Below are 27,541 nucleotides of genomic sequence, written 5' to 3' on the forward strand. Positions count from 1 at the left end.
TTGTCTGCTTTCTTTGCACGCGAATGTGGTTGAAAGCACTGTGAAGCAACAGGCAAGAGAGCCAGACCCAGCCAGCACTTCGATGTACTACAAGCACTGAATTTAACAAAGCAGAAGATGTGAGAAAACAGGAGTTGGGAGAAGAGGAGCTAGTGGCTATTTAGAGCCTTAGGTCAGTCAGACTGGATTTTCTATGAAAGCAAAGCTTAAAAGTCACAACATAGCCACTACTGGCAATTAAACTAAAGTGCCATAACTAACGGTCATCATAACAATGTCAATTAGAATACTTTAGCACACAGTGACTGTTTTAATAAAATGGAAAAAGGACAATACTGCATAAAAATTACAAGATGGTCATCTTAATTGAGGTAAGAAAACACACGCCGGAACAGTGATTGTTTATATACTGAAAATGATTTTCTACCATTCCTATAAGTTTTATAAACATTTAGAATTCTATCAAAGAATGTTTAGGGCTATTGGGACCATAGGAACCAAGAAGCCTACCTGCCAGCATCACTGTATAGGAAGGAAGCTGAAGCTCAAGAGGCAAGGTCTGAGAGAGCCAGCTGAAGCCAGAATCCTTCTCCTGACCCCTGGTCTAGGTATTTCTCCAACACACATCTGAGCTCTTCTTCATTTATTCTAAAACTTATTGTGAAGATAACTATCTAAATACTTCAATTACAGTAGTACAGTAATATTATTTGTAACTATCTCCAATTTTAGAACTAATTTGAATTAATTTGCCAGACTCATAAAAATGAAATATGGGTCCACAGTAATATATAAAAATCAACTATTCTAGTTTACAGTTTTAAATGAATTCTTTATTTTCAAATGGGCCTTTTATAATAGTTCATGTTGCCATCCTTGTTTAGTTATTTGATTTTTTCCTTAATGGAAGTGGTCCTGTTTTTTCACACCTCTTTTTAATGTACTTCAGTTCAAAAAATGGCATCTTTCCAATATTTATCCATGCAAAATGCATTTTCTGAGTAAGGCTCTGTTGGTGATGCTAGAAACAAAAGGATGAAGAAGCTTCTAGTCAAGCACTCACTGTGTACTGAGGAAATGGGCAAATGCTGATTGCAATGTTAACTGATAAGCAGTATACACAGTGGTGTACACAATGTGCTCTCAGAGGAAGAATGACTAGTCATCCAAGACCTCAGTAGTATCCTCACTCCCAACTTGGCAAATGAAAAAATGAAGTAGCCTCAGATCACTCAATAAATGGCAAAGCAGACCTTGAACCGAGGTCTCCTGACGTAGAACAAAATGAACACTCTCATTTAATTCCGATCAAACTAAAATGATGAACTGTTTATCTTGATGACAGCAAGGGAGATGAGTTGAAGAGGCCTGAAGGAAATTATAATCTACTAAGGGCCCAGTGCATGAATTCGTGCACCTTGAAAGGAACTGTGGACCATGGTGGGCACATGGGCGAGTTTCAGCCCATCCTGCATATCCCCACCCGGCCTCTCCAAAAGTGGCCCAGGTCCCCTGTCTGCCAGTAGCCCACTCCTACCACTCTCATGTGCTGATAGCCCTCCCTGCCACCTGCTTGCAGATGGCGCGGAGTGATTGGAGCTGGTGTCAGCAGCGGTTGTGAGCGGTAGCTGCTGCCCTGATTGCCCCTCAGGAGCAGGGGGAGATGGAGAAACCCTCAGGGTGATTGGGGCCGGCAGCCACCGCTCATACCCGCAGATGGCATCAAATGATCAGAACAAGCGCCGGGCGCTGTCAGCGGGTGTGAGTGGTGGCTCTGGCACTGGCAGCGGGTGCAAAGAATTTTCAGTAACCACCAGAAGCTCACCCCGGTGACAGTGACCAATGCCTGCCTTGGTCTGGCACCCCTGCTCAACTCCACCATCCCATTACAGCTGATGCCCACCATGATCCACACGTGCCCCCTAGTAGTCAGTGCACACCATCGCAACTGGTTGTTCAGCTGTTCTACCATTTGGACTATTTGCCTTTTATTATATAGGATTGCTCTGTTTAGTAACTCTGTACTGGCAATTTAGAAAACATCTCACTTTTCTCTTCTTAGGATAATAAGTCTTACTGTATAAGGTTATTGTGAGGAACATGTGAATAAACATATATGGCAACTGATACAGTTGTTAGTACACCAAGGAGTCCACAGAGTAAGAATTCCCTGATGGATGGGATATTGTTTTGTTCACTTTGTGAGTTTGTAGAGCCCGGAATAGTACCTGGCACGTAAATATTTACTAGATGAGATCATTATTACTAAATAAATGTCAAATTTAAATTATTGTTGATATAGATTCACTATATTTATTTCTATAAACAGTTTTAAAAAGAAATCTCCATTTTACCCACATAGAAGAAACCCAACTGTTCAGGAGTATTTTGCTATCATATCTGCTTACTTTCTACTGTGGCTCCCTCGTTTGGGTTTGAATAGCCTTCTCCTTTCTGTTTGATTCTTCGGATAATGCCTCCATCTTCAAATAAATCCTCTCCTTTGAAATCAAGGAGCTCGATCTAGAAAGGAAAAGGAGATTTGGCTGAGAAAAGATCAAACAAAGCCAATTTAATATACTTAAAGGCAAGGGCAACCAATTCTCCTTTCATTTTACAAAATAAAACTGTTCTATATTTATCTATGCATCTTAGTTATTGGAAGAGCGGGAAAACAAGAACATTGCACTTTTCAATACCTGGAAAGAACCTTCATGTGATGATAATGTCTGGGACCACATCCTGTGGGGAGTAGAGTAAAGACAGACAGGAAATACTAGGAAAACTGCCTGATGGGCAAAAAGCCAGAACTACAAAGTGCTGGCCAAAAACCATTTTGTCTGACTTGAGACACCACCACTTTTCCATCACAGATTCATCGAATCTTTTAAATTGTAAGAATAAATCCTATGAAATTAGGCCTGTAACCACTTAAGAGTGTATTTTACCTAGTTACACTGTTTCAGACATTTATCTCCCCCCTTCCCCGATTTTAAAATCAAGTTTGGTCAAATGCGTGTAATTCAACACACAATAACATGTTATCACCCCTACTGTGTTTAATGAGATCTATTACATTTATAAACCTTTATAATATGAAAATACCTTAGAATTTGATTTAGTCCCTGGCTGGTGAGCTAAGTGGTTAGAGCATCAGCCTGTGCCTTGAAGAGTCACGAGTTTAATTTCTGGACAAGGGTGCATATGGGTGGCAAACAATCGATGTGTGTGTGTCTCTCTCTTTCCCCTCACTTCCATCCCTCCTTTTTACTTTCTCTAAAAATCAATGTAAAAAAATGATTTTTAGAGAGTAAAATCCTTATCCTTGGGTAAGGTTTAAACTAAATAAATACAAAAACAAAAAACTTGATTTAGGTATATGTCAACATTTATTTCCCACATTTCCATCCTGTCTTCTGGTCAATTTTAGTATGTCATATGCACACTACTGACCAGAATCTTTATTGCTAAGCCTGGTCGCTTGTTTATTTGGATATGATCTTTTTGTGCCAGAGACACATTTCTAAGAAAGCACTGGCACACACCCCTTGGATTTGTGGGAAACAATTCAAAAAGTCCTGCTCCAAAAGAAATAAATTGGATCTCATTCTCAATAGCAAGCTTAGCTCCTCGTTCTACCGCCTGTGGAACCAGCACGTAGCAGAGCAGATGCTAACAAGGCAGCATCACACACATACTTGCCTCAAAAAAGAGAGTTGCATTCGAGGGAATTTTGGGGACACTGCCAGCTGAGCCATATGCATATTCTGGCTTGCACAGTAAATGACATATCTCTCCTTTCTTCATGGTAGCCACTCCAATGTCCCATGCCTTGATAACTTGGCCTAAGAGAAAGTAAAAAGGGAGAGGCTGAAACCGCAATTATGTTAGGTATTAAGTTGGTTTGCTGATGTGAGGCTTAGCACAAGTGACTCCATTTTGGACCAGTTGTCTTTTTAACAAAAGCCGTAGGCCATATTTTAAAAAAGTAACTGTCCTAACACAAAAGTTGAAACAAATTTCCAATTTTTTACACTTTATACTCAGGTAGGAAGGGTTATAAAAGAACTCAGTAAAAGCTACACACTGAGAAATACGTTCATTTAAAAAAATTTAGTTTTATTGACTTCAGAGAGGAGGGAGAAAGGAGGGAAGAAAGAAGGGAGGGAGGGAGGAAAGGGAAAGAGGCAGACAGAGAGAAAAAGAGAGAGAGAGAGAGAGAGAGAATATCTATGATGAGGGAATCATTGATTGACTGCCTCCAGTACATCCCACACTGGGAATGGAGCTCAAAACCCAGGGCATGTACCCTGACCAGGAATTGAACTGTGATCTCCTAGTTCATGTATTGACACTCAACCACTGAGCCAAGTTGGCCAGGTGTGATTTTTTTTTTCAGGTTACCAAAAGATACCCCAATGAGGAGGACAAAAGTATCAATTTCCCAACTGCTCAAAGATTAAGTCTTTGAAAAGTAGTAGTAACATATACTTTGAAATGTGTCAAGGTTGCAGTTGTTGTTTAATTTATCATTTCAACCATAATAACAAGAGAATATTTTCTAGGTAGAAACAAAAATAGTACAGAAAATAGAATTTGCCTTGGCTGGCTATCTCAGTTGGTTAAGAATATTGTCCTGATACACCAAAATTGCAGGTTTGATTCCGTCAGGGCACATATAAGATACAGACAATGAATGCATAAATAAGTGGAACAAAATAATGTTTCTCTCAAAGTCAACCAATGAAAATTTTAAAAAGAAAGAAAATGAATTTGTCCTAAGGAAGCTTATAATTTAGTTGGGTAGAGAAAAACAACACACAAAAATAACTGGAAAAGAATAAATTACATAAGAGCCTATGATATAGACCTTTTTTTCAAATTTATTAGGAGGGGGAAAAACTGTTCTTTTTTTTTTTCTTTAAGAAAACAAAATGGCCGAAACCGGTTTGGCTCAGTGGATAGAGTGTCGGCCTGTGGACTGAGGGGTCCTGGGTTTGATTCCGGTCAAGGGCATGTACCTTGGTTGCGGGCACATCCTCAGTAGGAGGTGTGCAAGAGGCAGCTGATCAATGATTCTCTCTCATCGATGTTTCTAACTCTCTATCCCTCTCTGTAAAAAATCAATAAAGTAATATATATTAAAAAAAGAAGAAAACAAAATGGTATGTGTCCTTTTGTCAAATCACAAGAATTATAAAATTCTGATTTTTTTTTGCCTAATTTGAGGAAACTAAAAGATAATCTTACTGCTCAAGAACTATACTAGTAGGTTATAGAATCATATCTTAAGCAATCTCAAATTCTTTAGGAAACAATAGAAAAATGTAGGTAATTTAAAGGAATAAAATACAAAATTAAGGTGCTATGTCAATAAAAATTTAAATATTTGAAGTGGGGTCAGGTCAACAATGAACCCCAGAGGAATTCTGAAGAGAGCAGATAAGAAATGAGAGCAGTGATAGGATAAGAATAAGGGAAACCCTATACTAAGGTATGTAAAAGGGAAGGGATATAGCATTCGAGGCTCATGACTTCAGTAAGCATTTAACTTTTCAAAATATCAGATACACTTATTTTAGTTAAAAATTTATATAACATATGCCTATTACTAAAACACATGTAAGAGATAAAAGGTAATCCACTTCCTCCTTGTAAGCAGCATTGCTATGTTTGTTTTGTATCCTTCCACTGTGCTGTGGCTTTTTTGAAAACTGAAAACACAAATGACAGTATACTATACTTTCAGTTTTGAACTGCTTTTTTATTTAATATATAATAGATGCTCATCGACTTACGATGGGGTTATGTATGGATAAACCCACTGTAAGCTGAAAATATGTCAAAATGCATGTAATGCACCTAAACTACAAAATATCACAGCCTAGACCAGCCCATTTCCGCTGATTGCGGATGGGTAAGTCAAGGATCATCGTATCTTGATCCTTCTCTGTCAACAGAAAGGAGGACATGGATTTCAGAGGTCCAAGTGCAACCTGCTTGAGCCTCAGACTGCCTGGCTCTTTTTTTTAAATCAATCTTTATTGTTCATATTACAAAGGTTCCTCATTTCTTCCCCCCTCCACCAGGTTCCCACCCCACCCTCCGCCTCCTTCCCCTCCCCCATTGTCCTCATCCATAGGTGCACAGTTTATGTTCAGTCTCTTCCTCCCTCCCTTTCCCAGAGAACAGTCAGTCCACTCCCCTCCCATATCGCCAACTCTACTACAATGAACCGCCATTATTGTTCATCAGGTTTTTCAATCTCCTTTTTTTTTTTTAATTAATAAACTTTTACACTTCTAAGAATAAATTTTAAAATCTAATAATTTTTAATCCTTGTTTTTTCTTCTGCCCTGGGAATTGAGAGCAAACTTGTTTACATGTAAACTTGCCCTTAGGCTATCAAAAGGTGTAGCCATTCAAGTGTAAATGGACACACTGTTTAAAGCAGTGTTTCCCAACCTTCTTTCATGATGAGAATCACCTGGTGGAGTTGTTAAAACACAGATTCCTGAATCCCAACTAAGAAGTGCTAAACTAGAATTTTTGGGAACATATAGGTAAAATTGCATACCTAACTTAGTGCTCTGTATATAACATCTGTGTTAGAGCACTAGTTAAGTATACAATTTTACCTATATGTTCCCAAAAATTCTAGTTTAGCACTTCTTAGTTGGGATTCAGGAATCTGTGTTTTAACAACTCCACCAGGTGATTCTCATCATGAGAGAAGGTTGGGAAACACTGGTTTAAAGATAGCTGCTGATTGGAATTGGATTACCTGTTCTGGGTGGGAAGGGCTTGTCATTCCCTTTCTCCATTAAAATTAAGGTGTTAGCTTTAAAACCTCTTTTTGGCAAGAGACCTTAAACTTTCAGAACTTTAAATTTTTCAGATAGTAAATCAGTTACTTAGCATTTTCTCAAATCAATAATACCTCCACATGCCCAGGGATACACTTCACACAAAAGACATTTCCAAATAGATCAGCCAACCTCATCCAGGCCCCACACAAGGCACTCACAGATCAAAACACCCCCCCCCTCCCCCCCCCCCCCGCGCTATACTAACTCAACACATCCAGATCTAAGCCTTCCTCATTTGATTCAGCAGACCCTCAAGTTCCCCCAAAAGTTTCCAGCCATGTCTGAGAGGCAGCCTTGGGGCTGAGGCAGGCAAGGAGCGAGCTGCTCCGGGCCTGGACTCTGTTGCTCTGGTCCGTTCCACAACCAGCTGCTCCGGGTCTGGCCACTGCCGCTCCCGACCTGGCTTCTCCGGGCATGGCTGCTGCTGCTCCAGGCCTGGCCGCACCCGACCCAGCTGCTCTGGGCCCTGCTGCTCCGGGCCCGGCCACTCCCAGCCTGGCTGCTGCTGCTATGGGCCTGGCTGCACCTGACCCCTGCCTGGCTCTTAATACCAATCTGCCCCTTACTTTACTTGTGCAAGTTACTTAATTTCTGGGTCTCATTTTCCACACCTGCAAAATAATAATAGATGCTTATACCTGCCATAATAATAGTAATACCTGCTATAAAGCTATTACAAGAATTATCAAATATGTCAAATGCATGGCAAAGTGCGTAAAATGTGCACTTAATATAGGGTAACATCATTACCACTGTCGTAAATACAAACAGACCAACCTTGTTCTCAATGACTGCAGTGCTCTAGTCACTCTCCTATTGGGAAACACAGAACCAGCAGTACTCTGATAAGGACATTTGTCCATATGTGTTTGCCTACTTTGTGCAAGTTTATTTGGAGAGTAAATGCCTGGAAGTACAAAGGTTATGTGTATTTTCAATTTGACAGATATTGCTCAACTGCCCTTCTAAAATGGCCACGTCAATTTATACATGCACACATGGTTCTATTGTGAAAATAGCCTAAATCATCAGAAGCAATGTAAAGGCTGCTGTAACAGGCTGCTTTCGGGTCACTGATGCTTTTCAAAGACTTCTCTGTATTATCGTGGGCCACTGAGAACACTTTTTTAAAACTATGAATTGGTATTTTAAGACAAATACCTTACAAGGCCCTTCAGAAAATCTTTATATTGTGGGGGTTCTACTGTACATTTGTTCAAGACATTTAGCCAATTACTGAGAAGCAAAGGTCTTTCTAGGCACTAATACTTAGGTGCTCATTCCTTCCTTCCTTCCTTCTAAGGAACATGCAATGTCGTGTGGCCAGTGGAGGAGAAAGACATTTGTACTGTTTTTTTTCTTCTCCTTTCAAAAACAAAGTGCGGTAAACACTGAAACAGCCTATAAACAAGGGGCATTTGCCTTGGGGTGAGGGTTGGTATACTGAGGAAAAGCTTAACTCATAGATGGTATGAATGCTAGGCCTTCAGGCTGGAAACAACCTGTCAATTTAATCCACAGGGGCCCCAAGCTAAATAAGTCATGCCTGTGCCTTTGCTTTCGTTCTCATCTGAGAACATTAAAACTTCTTGTCCTGAATAAAACACACGGAGGAAAGAGCCAGAATGATATGCACATAGGTGTTTTTAAGTTGACCAACACTGGGACTCTTTCATAAAAAGCATTTCCCTGATATAAAAAAAATAACACATACTCATACAACTTGTGGAAAGTATAAATAAATACAATTAAAAAAAAAAACCCTCTGAAACCTCGGCATCTAGGGTAAACTGTCCATTTATTGGTTTATTTCCTTCAAATTGTACAGGGTCGGGTAAGAGTGGGTTTGCAGTTTTGAGCATGCAAAACAAAGCCTATTCTTATATTATTATTGTTGCATTATTTTCCATACAAACAACTATAAACCTACTTTTGCCCCACCTTGAATGTAGACTTTGCATAGTAAATATTTTTTAAATATCTTTATTGATTTGTGAGAGAGGAAGGGAGAGGGAGATAGAAATATCACCGATGAGAGAGAATCATTGACTGCCTCCTGCATGCCCCACACTGGGGATCAAGCTCACAACCCAGGCATGTGCCCTGACTGGGAATTGAACCATGACCGCCTGGTCCATGGGTGAATGAATGCTCAACCTCACAGAACCACACTGGCCAGACAATACATTTTTATATTCTTAAAATCCTGATCATAGTTTATTTCGTTTTGTAATTTGCTCCTTATATTTCATACTAGAGCCCTGGTGCACGAAATTCATGCACTGGGCGGGCAGGGGTGTCTGTGTGGGGTAAGTGTCCCTCAGCCCAGCCTGCACCCTCTCTAATTTGGGACCCCTTGGGGGATGTCTGACTGCCAGACATCCCTCTCAATCTGGGACTGCTGGCTCCCATCCGCACACCTGCCTGACAGCCTGATCACCCCTAACCACTTCCCTGCCAGCCTAATCAATGCCTAACTCCTGCTCTGCTGGCCTGATTGCCACTAACTGCCCTCCCCTGCTGGCCTGGTAACCCCAACTGCCCTCCCCTGCCAGCCCAGCCACCCCCAATTGCTCTCCCCTATGGCAGCCATCTTGTGTGAGGGCATGAGGGTCAATTTGCATATTACATCTTTATTTTATAGGATAACATGAGTTGGTATTGTTAAGTGGTTACACTGGCCAATGTTGTAACCACTTAACAATACCAACTCATGTTATCCTATAAAATAAAGATGTAATATGCATAAAGGGACTCAGGTTCAATTCCCAGTCAAAGGCATATACCTTGGTTGCAGGTTAGATTCCCGGCCCCAGTCAGAGTGTGTGTATGAGGCAACCAATTGATGTGTCTCTCTCACATCAATTTCTTTCTCTCTCTCTCTTCCCATCCCTTCAACTTTCTCTAAAAAAAAAAAAAAAATCAATGGAAAAATATCCTCAGTTGAGGATTAACAAAAAATAAAAATAGCAGAAACCAGTTTGGCTCAGTGGATAGAGCGTCGGCCTGCGGACTGAAAGGTCCCAGGCTCGATTCCCGTCAAGGGCATGTACCTTGGTTGTGGGTATATCCCCGGTAGGGGGTGTGCAAGAGGCAGCTGATCGATGATTCTCTCTCATCAATATTTCTAACTCTCTATCCCTCTCTCTTCCTCTCTGTAAAAAAATCAATAAAATATATTTAAAATAAATAAATAAAAATAAAAAAGGATAGCTTCAAAAAACACAACTTTTCTGTTTTGTTTTTTTTTTAATTTTAGTTTTTTTCCATCACTAATTATTTTCTCCTTTGTTGCTCAATCCTGCATGTCCCCCACTGCGCCCAAGATGGGCTCTGACAGAGAATTGAACCGTGACCTAAAGGATGATGCTCAACCACTGAGCTATGCCAGCCAGGCTGATTAAACATTTATATAACTTAAAAAGTGATTCCCGGTAAGTCTAGTACCTATCAGACACCATACATAGTTATTATATTATTAACTATATTCCATATGCTGTACTTTACATCCCTGAGACTGTTTTTATAGCTGGCAACGCTAATCCTAACTCTAACCTTGTCCCCTTTTCACTCATCTCCCTAAACCTGTCTTCCATCTGGAAACCATCAAAATGTTCTCTGTATCTATGAGTTTGTTTCTCTTTTGTTTGTTAACTTATTTTGTTTTTAAAGTTCCACTTATATAAGTGAAATAATATGGCATTTGTATTTATCTGACTTTTAACATAATACTTTCTAGGTCCATTCATGTTACAATTGGGAAGATTTCATTCTTTTTATGGTTGAGTCATATTCTGTTATATATATGTACCATCTCTCTTTATCCATTCATCTATCGATGGATATTTAGTTTGCTTCCATATCTTGGATATTTAAGTGATGTTGCAATGAACATAGGGATACATATGTCTTTTCAAATTAGTGTTTTGGGAAATACCCAGAAGTGGAATTGCTGGGTCCTTCTTTGTCTCTTGATATACAGCCTTTGTTTGTTTTAAAGTCTATTTTGTCTGGTAGAAGTATTGCTGACGTCTCTTATAGGCAACAAGTTGATGAACCTTTTCTTTAAAAAAAAAAAAAAAAGTTTTTATTGCTTTTTAGAGAGAAAGGAAAAGAGAGGGATAGAGAGAAACATCATTGATCGGCTGCCTCCTGCATGTCCCCTACTGGGGATCGAGCCCACAACTGGGCATATGCCCTGACCAGGAATCGAACCGACTTTTCAGTGTAGCGGATGACATCCACCAACTGAGCCACACACGCCAGGTTGCTATCTCCTCTTTTATGTTTTCTATCTCTTTGTTAAAGTTCTCACTGAGTTCAATGAGCATCCTTATAATCAATATTTTGAGCTGCACATTTGATAAATTGCTTGTCTCTCTCGTTCAGTTCTTTTTCTGGAGTTTTGTCCTGTTCTTTCACTTGAAACATATTTGTCTCCTCATTTTGACAGCCTCCCTGTATTTGTTTCTCTTTTGATGAGCTGCTATATCTCCTGGTATTAGTAGTAGGTGCCAGGTACCGTCTCCTTAGTCATCTGAACTGGGTGCTCCAGGTGTACCCTTGTGTACCCTCCTGTTGTAGTTGAGCCTTCATCACTGTTGACACATCAAGGAAGGAGTGATCCTCAGGCTGATTGGCTGTGAGGACTGGCCTTGACTATAGCAGAAGAGCTGTTGTGCAGGGCCTAACACCACGGAACATCATTCACTTTAGCAGGGCTTTGATGCTTGCTGAGTCAGCCTTTTGGTGTGTCATTTGTGGAGGTGGTTGGGTTGTACTTTGGTGTGGTATAGAACTGGCCACTGGGTGTGCTGATTCTGGGACCACCTGGGAAATACAGGTCAAGGTCAGCCACTGCTTATGCCCTGAGGCACTTGTATGAGCTACAAAGTTATCTGCAGATGGCTGCTACTTGTGTTGGGCTTGGAGGTGCCTGGGAGAAGCTAAGCTGTGAACTAAGGCCAGCTGTACTAGTGCCAGGCTTGAGTCTGCTTAGCAAAAAATATGGGACACAAAGAGGTCAAGATGCTGCTTGTATGGGGATTGTGAACCTTTGACAGATTTTTGGGAAAGCCTGCCAGTATGGAAAAGCCACTGGAACTAGCATGGGTGGGCTTGAATATTGAGTGGGGTGGCGTCTCAGAGAATCAATCACCAGGGCAGGGCAAACAGTATTAGGTATTTTGAGACTCAAAACAAGATATAGTGCCCCACTGTGCCTGCAGGGGGATTTGGCAAAAGAATAGTGACTTCTGCCAGTACTTCTGTCTGGGAGAAAGCTGCCCCCCAGCTCTAACCTCGCCTCAAGGCCAGACAATTCAGTCCCTCCCTGTATGTCCCTGGCGCCTTTCGCATTGCTGCCTCAACTCTGGAGCTCAGAGCAAGTGAGCTCAAGTAAGCCTGTGCACTGGGTCTCCAGCAGCTTTTTGTCTCCCTTAGTCACAATCCTCTCGTTTCCAAAGCCAGAAGTTACGTGGACTTCTCTTCCCAGCACTGAAACCCAGGGCTGAGATTCCTTGCTCCTCAGAGGGGATGACCTCCCCAACTGAAATTCCCCTCCTGATTTTAACCACCACCTGTGGGGGTGGAACAAGCTTGTTCAGTGTTTCCACCGCTCCTAATCTCAATATTACTTCCTTCTTTATATTCTTAGTTGTAGGATTTCAATTCAGCTGGATTTTAAGCGGTTCTCAATGATGGTGGCTCTGTAGTTTGGCTGTAATTTTGATGTGGTTGAAGGAGAAGGCAAGCATAGCGTTTGCCTATGATGTCATCTTCACATTTGTATTATTATTTTAAAATATATGTTTATTGATTTCAGAGAGGAATGGAGAGAGACAGAGAGAGAGAGAGAGAGAGAGAGAGATAGAAACATCAATGATGAGAGAAAATCATTGATCGGCCACCTCCTGCACAACCCCTATTGGGGATCAAGCCCACAACCAGGCATGTACCCTTAACCGGAATCAAACCCAGGACCCTTTGGTCCGCAGGTCGAAGCTCTATCCACTAAGCCAAACTGACTAGGGCTGTATTATTATTAATTAAATAAATTATTAGTGTATCATGCCACAAACACTTCTGTTTCCACTTAGTTGCAGAAAAAAGAAACATTAGCTAGCAGAGAAAGTTGGACCCACTCAACTCTCAATCTCATTTTAGTGAGAGGTAAGGTGTGATGCTCAAAATCTGCTGGTAGTCCTGGGTCCTATTTCTTCTGCAAAGTATTCCCTCCATAGGAGACACAGCACTGTTACTCCATGACTTCTAGGAAAGAAAATGCAAACTCACTGAGTCAGTATTAAAGCTTGTGTCTTGACATTCTTTGGGCACTCCTGGTCTGCTTTTATTGTTCCACTTTATGCTTTTAAAGTGACAGTGAGCTTTTATACTCTCATGGATGATGTCAGGTTCTATCTAAAGATTTATAGCTTGACCACAAGTCAAAAGGGTAGGTTAATTTAAGACGTTGCTTTAAATGAAGAATCATAAAAAAGTACATACACATACCTCAAACATGTTTAACTTAAAATATATTAAAGTACATTAATGCACTAACCTTGTGTTAGAAGGCCAAGGCCTTGTCTCTGAGTGTGGCTCCAATGATAAGAGTTCCACATCCTCTTTACTAGATAAATTACACATGGTATTCCATTTGTAATTTACAATGTGGGTTTCTTTGAAGTGGAATAAGAACCAGAAGACACATCAGCAATCAGTATGCAGAATCCTTCTGATAAAAAACATATTCTCAATGGCCTCTATTTCGCTTTTTACCCACCCCTAATTCAATAGCCATTTTTAAAAAAATGCTGTTAGCAATTCACCTTACTAAGTCTTTCCAAAAATGTTCAATTTAGTTTTCATAGAATTCATCATTTTTATACTACTAACTTCAATGTTTTACATGCTATCTAATAAAATTATATAATTACATAAAGTTCAACAGATATAAACAGGCTTCAATTGATTCTTATCAACAAGCTGAGAAAGAAAAACCAGCCCTGAATATCTGGAAACTGCTTGACACAGCTAGGAGCAGCGATGTCTGAAGCTGGCTTGGGGCACACAACAAGGCCATGTTATTCTCCTGCTGGACATAAACAATCTCACAAAATATCAACATCAGACAAGGTCACTCTGAGACCATGAGAAAGTGAGACAAAACAAAAAACACTTCAAAATTCTGTCTGAATATGGACAAAAACAAGGTCACTGTGCAATCTACAAAATACCAAACATCCCCCTCTCATGGCTAACATGTGACTGCTACTCCCTGGCAGGTGCAGCTTTCATCTCATGCTAGTCAGCCCTCCCAAATAAGATTTATTAAGATATGCAAAGAATTGCCCCACAGTCTAATAATATCCAATCCAAAACAAAGCCCCTCTTCCTCAAACCCATCCCCAAATTACCTAATACAAACCCAAATCATGTAAGTCTTTATGAATATCCTTACTGAGACACCCCACAGTGTGCACACTCCCTTCCTATAATGAATAATAAGCCCAGCTTGTTCAACTACAGCTGTGTTCCAGTGGTTGCTGCTGGAGGCACTGACCAGGCCGGTCAACTGGCTAAAGCAGAATGTGGGACCACAGGACAGAAAATCAACACTATCCCTTTGAATATTTACCAACAAATGAAGAGCATCAGTTAATCTGGAGCTGGTTAAGCAAGCTTCTACCACATTTCCTTAAGTTCATTTCCTGGAAGTAGAATTACTGGGTCAAAGCAGAACATTTTAATAAGATTCTTGATCTTGGGGCTTCCAGTCAAGATGATGGAATAGGGAAATGTATTCAGTACTTGCATCCACTTACCACCACATCAAAATTTTAACTGAACTACAGAACTACCATCATTCAGAACCACCTGCAATCTAACAGTAGAGAAGTCCTACAACTAGAGATATACAGAAGAAGTCACATCAAGGCTGTTAGGAGGAGTGGAGACACTGACTGAGCTGATCCCACACCCACATGTGGCAGATAAAAATCAGAAGGGAAATCTTGTCCACAGGGGTCCCCACAGAGGAGCAAGGAGTCCCAACCCCACACCAGGCTCTCCAGCCCAAGATTACAGTGCTGGGAAGAGAAGTCCCCATGACTTCTGACTGTGAAAACCAGTGGAGATTGTGGCTGAAGTACAATTAGGCTCAGGCACCAGAGTCCCAATGAAGTGAATGCTGCTCCATGGAGTTACTCCTGCACCATGGGGTGGCCCTTTCATGGTGATCATGATGGCCAGTCCTTGAAGGAATAGCCTGGGGGTAAATACCTCTTATTGATATGCCAATAGCAATTATAACAGGAGGGTGCACACAGTCCACACGAGGGGAGGCACACCTGGAACACCCAGCTCAGGTGACCAGTGAGGCTCTACAACACCTGCTACATAAGGCTAGTCTACCAAGACCAAAAGACATAGCAGCTCTAGCTAATACACAGAAACAAACAGAGTCAGCCAAAATGAGAAAAAAGACATTCCAAATGAAAGAGCAGAACAAAACTCCAAAAAAGTGGAGACAAGCAATCTATTAGATGCAGAATTCAAAACATTGGTTATAAGAATGCTCAATGAACTCAGTGAAAACTTTAACAAAGAGATAGGAAACATAAAAAAGGAGATAGATTTAAAAAAGGAGGAAGGACCATGTCTTTTTTTTTCACCTAATGTTCTCAAAGTTCATCAGTATTGTCACATGTGTCAGAATTTCCCTTTTTAAAGGATGAATAATATATTCTATTGCATGTATAAGACATTTTGTTTATCCACTACCTGTAGGTAAATACTTGTGTTGCTCCCACCTTTTGGTTAATAATGAATAATTCTGCTATGAACATTGAGTACATAAATACCTCTTGGGACACTTTCAGTTATTTTGGGTATATATCCAGAAGCAAAACTGCTGGGGTATATGGTAGTTCTATTTTTAAATTTTTGAGGAACATTTTCCTTAGTGACTGCTTCAGTTTACAGTGCACAAGGATTTCAATTTCTCCACGGTTTTTAAAACATATTTTATTTATTTCAAAGAAGAAGGGAGAGTGGAAAGACAAACTTCAATGATGAGAGAGAATCATTGATCACCTGCTTCCTGCACACTCCCCACTGGTGATCAAGCCCACAACCTGGGCATGTGCCCTTGACCTGAATCGAACCTCAGACCACAGGACGATGCTTTATCTACTGAGTCAAACTGACTGGGCTGTGTTTTTTTTTTGTTTGTTTTGTTTTTTATCACAAATAGGTTTGTTTTTTTTTTATTTATTTTTTTTATTTATTTATATTTTTATTGATTTTTTACAGAGAGAAAGAGAGAGGGATAGAGAGTTAGAAACATCGATGAGAGAGAGTTATAGATCAGCTGCCTCCTGCACACCCCCTACTGGGGATGTGCCCGCAACCACGGTACATGCCCTTGACCGGAATCGAACCTGGGACCTTTCAGTCCGCAGGCCGACGCTCTATCCACTGAGCCAAACCGGTCCCGGCACAAATAGGTTTTTTTATTTGTCACCATTAAATGTCTGAATTTTAAACAGATTCTTGGACTGGAGGCTCATATCCATCAGCTCGTTCAACTTTAGCACCTGTTTCATCCCCAGTAGCTTTTCCAGAACTGCTACCTTCACCATGAAGCTCCATTAGTTTTCCCAATTCAAACTTGGGCTTCTTCAGCATTTTGACTTTTCTAACAAAGACATCATGGAGGGGATAGATCGATTGGCAAGCCTTTTCTATGTCTTTTCCAATGCTGTCTGGAATCAATTTATTGACCACTTCTTTCAAGTCATTTGTCTGCACCTCTCGGGTCATGATTTCCATCATTTTCTTCCGGATTTGTCGAACCTGCTGATGCTGAGCATAGGAGGTCTTCCGAATCTGATTGTTGCGTTTTTTAGTAAAACCAACACAGAAGAGACGAAGCAAATAACCATCGGTAGTCTTGACATCGACATGAGCTTCAATCATGGTCTGCCACTTCTTGACCATAGAGCACATTTTGTCCCGGGTAAGATCCATGCCATGGAAATTAGTCAGGCAGTTTTTGCCCTGAACATCCTCAGTGATTAGCTTGAATTTTCTAAATGCAACTTCATCATTCTGCAGATCAGCCAGGCTCACTTCAAAAACACGACCCTTCAGACCATCAGATGCAATTTTGGTTCCTTGAGTTCTCATAACCAGTGTTTTCCCAATATTTCTTATATTGAACATGGCTGGTGCTTTCACATCATACCAATCTTTCTTAGAAAATGGATCAACCACTTTCTTCTTGGCTCCCTTCTTGCCGCCTTTCGTAAGGCGCTTATTCTTGCCCACCGCCATGGTGCTGCTCAGAGAGCCAAAAGGCTGTTTTGTTTTTTATAGTAGCCATCCCGATTGATGTGAGGTGGTATCTCATTGTGGTTTTGATTTTCATTTCCCCAATGATTAGTGATGTTGAGCATATTTTCATATTCTTGAAGGTCATTTATGTATCTTTGTTGGAGAAATGTCGAAGTCCATTCCCTTTAAAATCAGATTATTTGGGGTGTTTTGGTTGTTGAATTATAGGTCTTTATGTACTGTGAATATTAATCCCTATTTTATCCCATCCTATACCTTGTCTTTCCACTCTGTTACTGTATCCTTTGATGCACAGAAGTTTTAAATTTTGATGTAGTATAAGTATGTATTTTTTACTTTTGTTGCCTGTGCTGCTTCTGGTGTCAGCTAGAAATCACTGCCAAATCCAGTATCATAAAACTTTTCCTCTATGATTTCTTTTAAGAAAATACAGTTTTAGGTCTTATAATATTTAGATCTTTGATCAATTTTGAGTTAATTTTTGTATATGATATAAATTTAGGGTCCCACTTCATTTTTTGCATGTGAATATCTAGTTTGGGAAAACATTTGTTGAAAAAACTGTCCTTTCCCATTCCATGATCTTTGTATCCTTGATTAAAATTATTGATTATATAACTTTTAACATATGTATTTTATTGATTTTGTACAGAGAGGAAGGAAGAGGGATAGAGAGGTAGAAACATCGATGAGAGAGATACATCGATCAGCTGCCTCCTGCACACCCCCTACTGGGGATGTGCCTGCAACCGATGTACATGCCCTTGACCGGAATCGAACCCGGGACCTTTCAGTCCGCAGACCGACGCTCTATCCACTGAGCCAAACCGGTTTCGGCTGATTATATAACTTTTAAATCTATGTTTGCATTTGAAAATAAGCATACCTCAAACACTACAGGATGTAATCTGTACAGTATTATACAAAAAAAAAATACTCTCATATGAGAGTAAAAAAGTTTGAGAAGAAAATATTTTAATTATAAAAAGTTTTCCTTTAAAATATAAAAGCTAATAAATATTTAAATGTGATTAATGAGTTTTAGATAATTAAAAATACACCTGATTCATGCTTGCTGTAGTTTCTTTGAAGGATTTCAAGGAGGTATTACCAACTTCTGATCTGCAATATTTTGCAAGTATACAGTGTAAGACTAAAATAGTTTTACAGTTGTGAGCACACAAATACAAAGTTTATTTTTGTATTATTATTTATTAATTATTGTATTGTTTTCCATATAAATAACTATAAACCTACTTTTGCCCCACCCTGTATTTTGCATGTTTTTATAAATAAGCTTTTAAATACTGAATTCACAATAAAATTGTTAACTTAGCATGACTTTCCATCCAACTATTTACTTCTATTTAGTTCCTTGGGAGAGTGAGTACAATATAAGGGATCAAGAGAGTTCAATATACAGCATGCATGCTATAGTCCATTTATATCATTTGTCTTTATTTTGATAAAGTAGCTATTGCTATAGCATCCTATGTAATAAAAGAGTAATATGCAAATTGACCATGCCTCTGCTATACCACAAACCACACCCACCAGCCAATCAGGAGCAAGTATGCAAATTAACCCAACCAAGATGGCTGCGGCCACCAAGAGCAAGAGGCTTGGCAATGGAGGAAGCCAAGCTTTCCACACACCCTGGCCAGCCCAGGCCTCCGATTAAGGCTACAAAGTTTCAATTATAGACGATAAATAAATCCCAACAAAAATGGCAGCAGCCACGGAGCTGGAGAGAGCAGGAGGCTTGAGTTGCCCCTGACTATGGAAGAAGCCAAGCTTTCCTCACACCCTGGCCTGCTCAAGGCTACTAAGTTTCAATTATAGAAGATAAAAAAATCCCAATAAAAATGGCTGTAGCCACAAAGCAAGCAGGAGGCTTGGCTCAGCTCAAGGCAACAAAGTTTCATTTATAGAAGATAAATAAATCCCATATACCAGGGCCTCTGCTTGGGTTGCCGGGGGCGTGGCTGATCTGCAAACCATCACAGGCTCCTTGCCCAGGCCGCTCTATGCTCCAAGAGAACCTCTACCCTGATCTGGGACACCCTTCAGGGCAAACCAGCTGGCCCCCACCAGTGCACCAGGCCTCTATCCTATCTAATAAAAGAGTAATATGCAGACTGACCATCACTCCAACATAAGATGGCTGTCCCCATGTGGACATAAGATGGCCACCAAAAGATGGCCAGCAGGGGAGGGCAGTTGGGAGGGACCAGGCCTGCAAGAGAGAGCAATTGTGGACAATCAGGCCAGCAGGGGAGAGGAGTTCAGAGGGACCAGGCCTTCAAGGGAGGGCATTGGGGGCGATCACAGTGCAGGGGAGGGCAGTTAGGGGTGACCAGGCCGGCAGAGGAGGGAAGTGGGGACGACTGGGTCTGCAGGGAAGGGCAGTGGGAGGACCCAGGCCTGCAGGGGAGAGCAGTTAGGGGTGACCAGACCTGCAGGGGAGGGCAGTTAGGGGTGACCAGACCTGCAGGGGAGGGCGGTTAGGGGCAAACAGGCTGGCAGGGGAGAAATTAGGCATTAATCAGGCTGGCAGAGGAGTGGTTAGGAGGTAATCAGGCTGGCAGGCAGAAGCGGTTAGGGGCAATCGGGAAGGTAGGCAGGCGAGCAGTTGGGAGCCAGCAGACCTGGATTGTGAGAGGAATCCCACACTGGAGAGGGTGCAGGCTGGGCTGAGGGACACCACCTGCCCCGTGCATGAATTTCATGCACTGGGCCTCTAGTATAAATATAGCACAGTCTAACCAATGTTTCTTGTTTTATTCAGGTAACTGAACACGTTACAGAAATTTTACCAAAAGTATACTGCTCTATTATCATATTTCTAATTATTATTTTAAGAGAGCCTCTAAAGGCTCTGTCATTGGGTTGGTTTTAGTCATTAACAGTTTTTATTCCTGTATTCTTTGCAGAAAGTACAAAAATGGAATTGTAGGCTCAGGATTAATCTTAAGCTCTTCTACGTTTTATAAGATCAGGAAAGAAGGTTAGGTGGCTTATTCATGTTAACATACCAGAATGAAGAGCGAAGAGAGGAACCCTGGCTGCCCAACACCAGCTAGATGCTCTCCCCATGAGAGATGCTGTCTAAATAGTTATGTTGCAGGAACCATGTCACTGAAAGTTATCTCTCTTTTCTCTGCTCAAAATTATAGGCAATGTAAAAGACTTCTTCATCATAGTGTTCTACTGAGAATATCTGGATAGAGAAGGTGGCAGTATAAATTCTCAGCAAGTCTTAAGTCTACTTGCAAAGATAACCGCCAAGAGAAGACTTATCTTAAATCTATCAACTTCTTCCAGACAGAAATTCAAAGGGTAGGATAAAATTTAGGCAGTGGGAACAAAGAGGTCTGCCATGGCCATTTACTCCGAGTTCATCTAAATTAAATAATGTCACAGCCATACTGACGGCCCTTGAGCTTCACATCCCTAAATCAACAAAAATGGAAAAAAGTCTACTTTAACTGCCATTATTATCTGCTACATTAAGAAAAATAATCTTAATAGCTATTTTTTTTTTTTTTTTAAAGAAACATGTTATTGATTTTAGAGAGAGAGGAAGGAAAAAGGAGAGAAAAATTGACGTGAGAAAAAACTTGGATTGGCTGCCTCCCAGGGTGACCTGGGCATATGCCCAAACTGGTGACCTGGGCATATGCCCAAAATGGGAATCTAACCATCGCCCTTTCAATGCATGGGACAATGCTCAACCACTTAGCTATCCCAGCCAGGGCTGATTGCTATCTTATTGAAACACAAGATTAATCTCACATGAGCCATTAAGTCATGAAGGACTCAAAGGAGAAGTGGGAAGTGGCACAGCCAGCACTAGGGCCTGGAAAGAGAACAGCTGGACAGAAAGCAGAAGGCACCATGACAAACTAACATCTACAAGTACCGGGAAGACAGAGTGGCAGAAAGGCAGGAAGAGTTTAACTCCTTAGTTCCTCACTTGCTGCTTCCTTTCCCAGATTACTGCTTAGTTAGCAATTCAACTAAGTTGTAGAGGCAGAAAAAGAAAGCAATTGTAGTAGATACTGAGTTGGGGGAAACAGTGCTTATTAACCTTTTTTATTCTCAGGATCCCTTGACATCTTAAAAATTGAGGACCCCCAAAATTTACTTATATACCTATAGATAGTTACAATATTAAAGATAAAAATAATTACATACAATTCATTTAAAAATAAAAATAATCTCATTGTATTAATATACTTATTTTTGTGAAAATATATTTTTTAAAAAAGTTAGTGAGGAGTGTGACATTGTTTTGTGATTTTACAAATGTAAAATATGTCTGACTTCAACCGGGCACAGATGGTGTGGCTCAGTGATTGAGTATTGACCTATGAATGAACTAGGAAGTCACAGTTCAATTCCTGGTCAGGGCACATGCCTATGTTGCAGGCTTGATTTCCAGTGTGGGGTGTGCAGAAGGCAGCTGATAAATGATTCTCTCCCTTCGACGTTTCTATCCCTCTACCCCTCTCCCTTCCTCTCTGAAATCAATAAAATATATAAAATATATAAAAATATAGAAAGACAACCAGATTCTCAAACCTATATTTGTATTTGTCTATGGCAATTTTGATTGATGTATATAGCAAAAATATCCAAACTCACAAAGATAGATAGTTGAAAAAGTAAGAGTATTTAATAGCTTTTCCAGGCTATTATGAAATGTAATCATACATTACTACATCAAAACTAGACAAATGGTAGCTTCATAAACTTTAGTTGCAATGTAGAACCTGAAAACATATAAATGAACTTTTTACCTTATACTACAATAAATCATTGGTCTAGTGTGCACACTAAATGAATCTTTTACTCATGTATAACTTTATAATAGCTTGCCTTGGTCATTGGGAAAATGCTTGTTCACTGAGTTACACAGATTTTCCAAATGTGAACAGATTTCATCAGATAATAGTTTTGAAAGCACACACATTAACATCCACTGACCTCATCAGAAATCTTTTAGGCTTTGAGAAGCTGTCAAACTCAAAGTGGCAGATACTAATGTCCAAACTGTAACCTTCACTTGAAAATTCAATGGTAACAAATACTGTCAGCTGTTCTCCTTGAATTGACAGGTTACTTCACTCATTTTCAAGAAAATATCTGCCTACTATTGAATAATCAAGTCTGAATAATCATACTTTTTGCCCTTTCTAATAAAAATGATGTTTCATGGAAAGGGGGAAAAAAAGCAGCTAGGGCACAGGTGTGTTTCCTTGATAGCCACGAACTGGGTGTAGAGTGTGCTTTATATGTGCTTCCCTTTATCACAAAACAGCAAGACAATATGACATTAAGGGATTAGAACTGAATAAAATTAGTATTTTATACACTATATCAAGGACATTCTTAAGAGAAACTGGCTTCCCCTTTTTTCTAACTTAAACAATAAATGAGGGCAGTAAAGGACACATGACTGCTGGTGTTTTTTGGCTCCACAGTAAAAAGATAAATAACATTATGAAAATAATTTTGATATTATGGACCTCCTAAAAGGATCTCAAGAACACCCCAGGATCCAAGAGCAGTAATCTGAGAACTACTTTAAAATATCTTTACTTTTGTGTACTGGACAGGTGGCTTAGTTGTTGAGCATCATCCTATATAGCAAAGGGTTTGGGTTCAACCCCCCACACAGGGAGGGTACAGGAGACAAATGATCAATGTTTCTCTCTCACATTGATGTTTCTTTCTTTCTCCCTCCCTTTATCTCTAAAATAAATTAAAAAAAAAAATCTCTGAGCCCAGCTGGTGTGGCTCAGTGGTTGAACATCGACCCATGAATCAGGAGGTCATGGTTTGATTCCTGGGCAGGGCACATGCCTAGGTTGCAGGCTCAATACCCACTAGGGGATTGTGAAGGAGGCAGCCTATCAATGATTCTCTCATCATTGACATTTCTTTCTCTCCCTCTCCCTCCCTCTCTCTGAAATCAATAAGAACACATTAAAAAAACACACAAAACATTCTTGGGTAAGGATTAAAAAAATATTTTAACTTCTGGCGAAGAAAGGATCCACTAGCTCCTATATAATATAAATAGTAAAAACTCTAAGCAAAACAAAACTCAAAAATACCCTCTTACCTTTGCCAAGATTAAAGACAAATGGTTCATTTCTATCATGACTGGAATCAAACTTCTTTCCATTTGACAATTTTCCATTGTAATGGACATAAACTTTATCTCCGATCATTGGTGTTTCCTCACTATTCCCCACTCTTTTGACAATCTAAAAGACAAACATCAAGAAAAAGGAGGTGAAACTTTTTTAACATTTAACCAGAGAATGAAAAGATTACAGACCATTTCATGTCACACCAGGCAGATATGCAAATAATTACCTGTCTTTTCTAAATGGTCCCCTCCTACTTCTCTTAAAAACCTGCGCTATTAGAAAATTGTCCTATTCTACTCTTAATTTTTTTTTTAAAGAAGTCTTATTTTTAAAAAATATATATTTTATTGATTTTTCACAGAGAGGAAGGGAGAGATATAGAGAGATAGAAATGTCGATGAGAGAGAAACATCGACCAGCTGCCTCTTGCACACCCCCTACTGGGGATGTGCCCGCAACTCAGGTACATGCCCTTAACCGGAATTGAACCTGGGACCTTTCAGTCCGCAGACCGACGCTCTACCACTGAGCCAAACCGGTTTCGGCTACTCTTAATTTTTAATACTACATTTAATCCTGTTAATAACATTGCTCCCTCAAAATAACTTACCAACAGATCCTGCTTCATTGGTTTAATGCTCCCCATGTTTTGACACTAAAATCTCTCAAAACACAGAGCCAGTCCATATACAAACTGAATTAGATAAAAAGATTAGTAGACTTTCAAAAACATTCAAAAAGAAGTCTAAAGCAACATTCCAAAGGTGAGGTTTTATTTATTCCCTACTTTGATAAAAAGATTAGCTTCTGACTAGATTCTACTAGTTCGATTTAATTTCAAAAAGCCCAGTTTCCTGGTGTAGTAGGTTACCCTTCCTATTATTTGAATATCCAATCTATAAAAACACAGAGTAACTGCACAGTTTGATATAATACTGAATAACTTATTTTCTAGAAAAGGAAATGCCAAAAAAAAAAACCCTCCAAGCTGCAAAATATTTAGCTATTATAAAATCCAGTTTACTTATTTTGTTCTTGGCAGAGCAAGCCACTAATGCAATTGGTCAGTCCTGGGAAAAGAAAATCAAATCCAGGCATGTTGTGGTGTAATTTATCATGTCAATCACCTATGCTAACACAATCATTTTATTAGAGGATGATAGCTAATGTCTCAAGAACATCTTTTCTTGGAGAAGGGTCTGAACTCAATTATTACCCTACCCAGTTTGGCTCAGTGGATAGAGCATCAGCCCGAGGACTAAAGGGTTCTGAATTTGATTCTGATCGAGGGCACATAGCTTCGTTGCAGGTTCCCCGCACTGATCAGGGTGCATGTAGGAGACAACCAGTTGATGTGTCTCTCTCATTTTGATGTTTCTCTCTCTCCCCATCTTTCCTTCTACTCTCTCTAAAAATCAATGGGGGGGGGGGGGGAGAGCATGGAGGTTCATTAAAAAATTAAAAATAAAACTACAAGCAACCTCACTTTTGTATATAAACCCAAAGTAAACAAAATCACTATCTCAAAGTTATCTGCACTCCCATGTTCATTGTAGCATTATTCACAACAGCTATGGCTGAATAAAGAAGGTATGATACACATACACACATACACGCCCCCTCACACACACATACACAAATATAGTGTGCACAGAGGAATATTATTCAGCCACGAGAGAGAAGGAAATCATACCATTTGTGACAATATGGATGTATTTTGAAGACATTATGCTAACTGAAGTAAGCCAGACAAAGAAAAACAGTCATAGCCCTTATGTGTTAAATTTTAAGAAAGTTGAACTCACAAAAACAGCAAGTAAAATGGTGGTTGCCAAGGGCTAAAGGTTGGGGCATATGGTGAAATATAAGTCAAAGCATATAAATTTTCAGATATAAGATAGGTAAATTCTGAGGATCTAATGTATAGTATGCGGACCATAATTAACAACACTGTATTATAATATATACCTGAAAGTTGTTAAAGTATTAAAATTTAAATGTTCTCACCATAAAAAAGAAAAAAAAAGGTAATTATATGAGGTGATGGAGGTTTAACTAAGCCTATTGTGATAATCATTTTGAAACATACAAATGTATCAAATCATCACATTCTACACCATAAATTTACATACTGTTATAGGTTAAGTATATCAATAAAATTGGGGGAATTTTAAAAAATTGGGGGAATCATTATAAAATGATTATAATTTTAAAAATAAGAGCTACTTAAAAAAATCATTTCTGCCCTTCAAGGTCTTCATTTTGCTGTGGAAATCTGAAGTGATTTCACATATTGCTTGCTGGTGTGCACAGCTATCTGACTTCCTGGTAGCCATTCACCCCATCTGCCCAATTAGTTGTTCACGTCCTGGAAATGTAGATTCAAAACTGGTGCAGGGGAAAATGTTTTAAAAAAATTAACCTAAAAGAAATCACTTGCTACTCTAGACGTGCTCATGTTCATGAACGACACGCAGTATGTGGGAGCCTGAGCCCCAGCCAGAGGGAATCTGCATTTCCAGGACTGTGAACCAGTAATTGGGCAGATAGGATGAATATGGTAGCTATCAAGAAGTCAGGTACTGTGGTATCACTTCAAGTTTCCACAGCAAGACAATCTTGTATCAAAATCTGGAGTTGTTCTACAGCTACAATCTAGTCTCAATTCATTTTTTTTAAAAAGTAAGGTCCACAATATCATTTTATTATTTTTTTAAAATATATTTTATTGATTTAAAAATATATATATTTTATTGATTTTTTACAGAGAGGGAGAGAGGAACAGAGAGCTAGAAACATCAATGAGAGACAAACATCAATCAGCTGCCTCCTGCACACCCCCCACCAGGGATGTGCCCGCAACCAAGGCACATGCCCTTGACCGGAATCGAACCCGGGACCCTTCAGTCCGCAGGCCGACGCTCTATCCACTGAGCCAAACCAGTTCTGGCTATTTTATTGATTTTTACAGAGAGGAATTGAGAGGGATAGAGAGTTAGAAACATCGATGAGAGAGAAACATTGATCAGCTGTCTCCTGCACACCCTCCACCGGGGATGTGCCCACAACCCAGGTATGTGTCCTTGACAGGAATCGAACCCAGGACCTTTCAGTCCGCAGGCTGACACTCTACCCACTGAGCCAAACCGGTTTTGGACACAATATCATTTTATGTTCTTTGGCCAGTTACTGACTTCAGAGTTGCCTTGGTCTTAAAAATATCTAAATAAACAAATAAAATAAAATAAAAAATGAATATATATATGAGATTACCATGGGCATGGCACCTTACTAAATGCTTTATGTCACATGTGTCAAACACAAGGCCCGCAGGCCAAATCCAGCCCGCCAGGCCTTGCAATGTGGCCCGCACCGCGCTGTCATCACTGCACTCCGCTGTCAGTTTATGACTGTCAGTTTATGACTGTTCAGTAAACCATTTGGCCCGCGATTTAGGCTGGATTTTAGATTTTGGCCCCTTCTCTGATTGAGTTCGACACCCCTACTTTATGTAATCCTGATAACTCTATTAGCTAAGTAGTATTATTATTCCCCACAAATAGGTTAACTAAACTGCCCTAGGTCACACAGTTAGTAGACCTATTCAATCTTAACAAAAGCCTGAGGCTCCAGACAGTAATAAATGATATGATTTTTAAAAATTTACAATCTCAAAATGTTTCTTACTAGCCTTACAAAACTAAAAATATTATTAGTTTACTAGAGGCCCAGTTCATGGATTCAAGCACTGGTGGGGTTCCTAGGCCTAGCCTGCAGAGATCAGGCTGAAACTAACTCTCAGACATCACTTGAGGAGTCCCAGATTGTGAAAGGGCGCAGGCCAGGCTGAGGGACCCCACTGATTGTGCACGGAGCCTCTAATATGTATATAAGATCTTTGGTTAATATCTTCCTGCCCTCCCTCCTCCTCCCTTTCCTCTGAGATTCATCAGTCTGTTCCATGTTTCTATGCCTGTGGTTTCCGCTCCTGTGTTTAGGGTTTGCCCTATGGTGGTCAGTGCGCATTGTAGCTACCAGTAGAACAGTCAGCCGGTCGCTTAGACTTTTATATATATAGAGCGAGCAGGAGGCTTGGCTCACTCTAGGACAAAGTTTCAATTATAGAAGATACCAGGGCCTCTGCTTGGGTTG

General features: G+C 40.0%; 2 protein-coding genes across 12 annotated transcripts in view; both read right to left on the minus strand.

The window, feature by feature from the left end:
• The window catches only part of FKBP5 (FKBP prolyl isomerase 5), a 127,076-nt gene that overhangs the window by 33,572 nt on the left and 65,963 nt on the right, over positions 1–27,541 (minus strand). For 5 of the 11 annotated variants that reach the window (XM_084890036.1, XM_084890033.1, XM_084890037.1 and 2 more), the window contains 3 exons: positions 23,359–23,503; positions 3,703–3,845; positions 2,409–2,523 (listed from right to left, as the gene is read on the minus strand). In XM_084890036.1, coding sequence (XP_084746162.1) covers positions 2,409–2,523; positions 3,703–3,845; positions 23,359–23,503 — 403 coding nt within the window. Of the gene's footprint in view, positions 1–2,408; positions 2,524–3,702; positions 3,846–13,431; positions 13,606–14,508; positions 14,597–23,358; positions 23,504–27,541 lie in introns of those variants that run through there. The other 6 variants (XM_084890040.1, XM_084890041.1, XM_084890043.1 and 3 more) reach the window with 4 other exon arrangements.
• On the minus strand, positions 16,370–17,247 carry LOC311625580 (small ribosomal subunit protein eS1-like). The gene has a single exon (XM_084890055.1). It carries the CDS (start codon positions 17,205–17,207, stop codon positions 16,413–16,415), a length of 795 nt encoding a protein of 264 aa, XP_084746181.1. The 5' UTR covers positions 17,208–17,247; the 3' UTR covers positions 16,370–16,412.

The sequence above is a fragment of the Pipistrellus hanaki genome (assembly GCF_964339955.1).
Source record: "Pipistrellus hanaki genome assembly, chromosome: 7".
NCBI classification, from domain to species: Eukaryota; Metazoa; Chordata; class Mammalia; order Chiroptera; family Vespertilionidae; genus Pipistrellus; species Pipistrellus hanaki.

Coding starts and splice junctions, on each gene's coding strand:
- LOC311625580 (XM_084890055.1), bottom strand. CDS start 17,207: ATGGCGGTGGGCAAGAATAAGCGCCTTACGAAAGGCGGCAAGAAGGGA.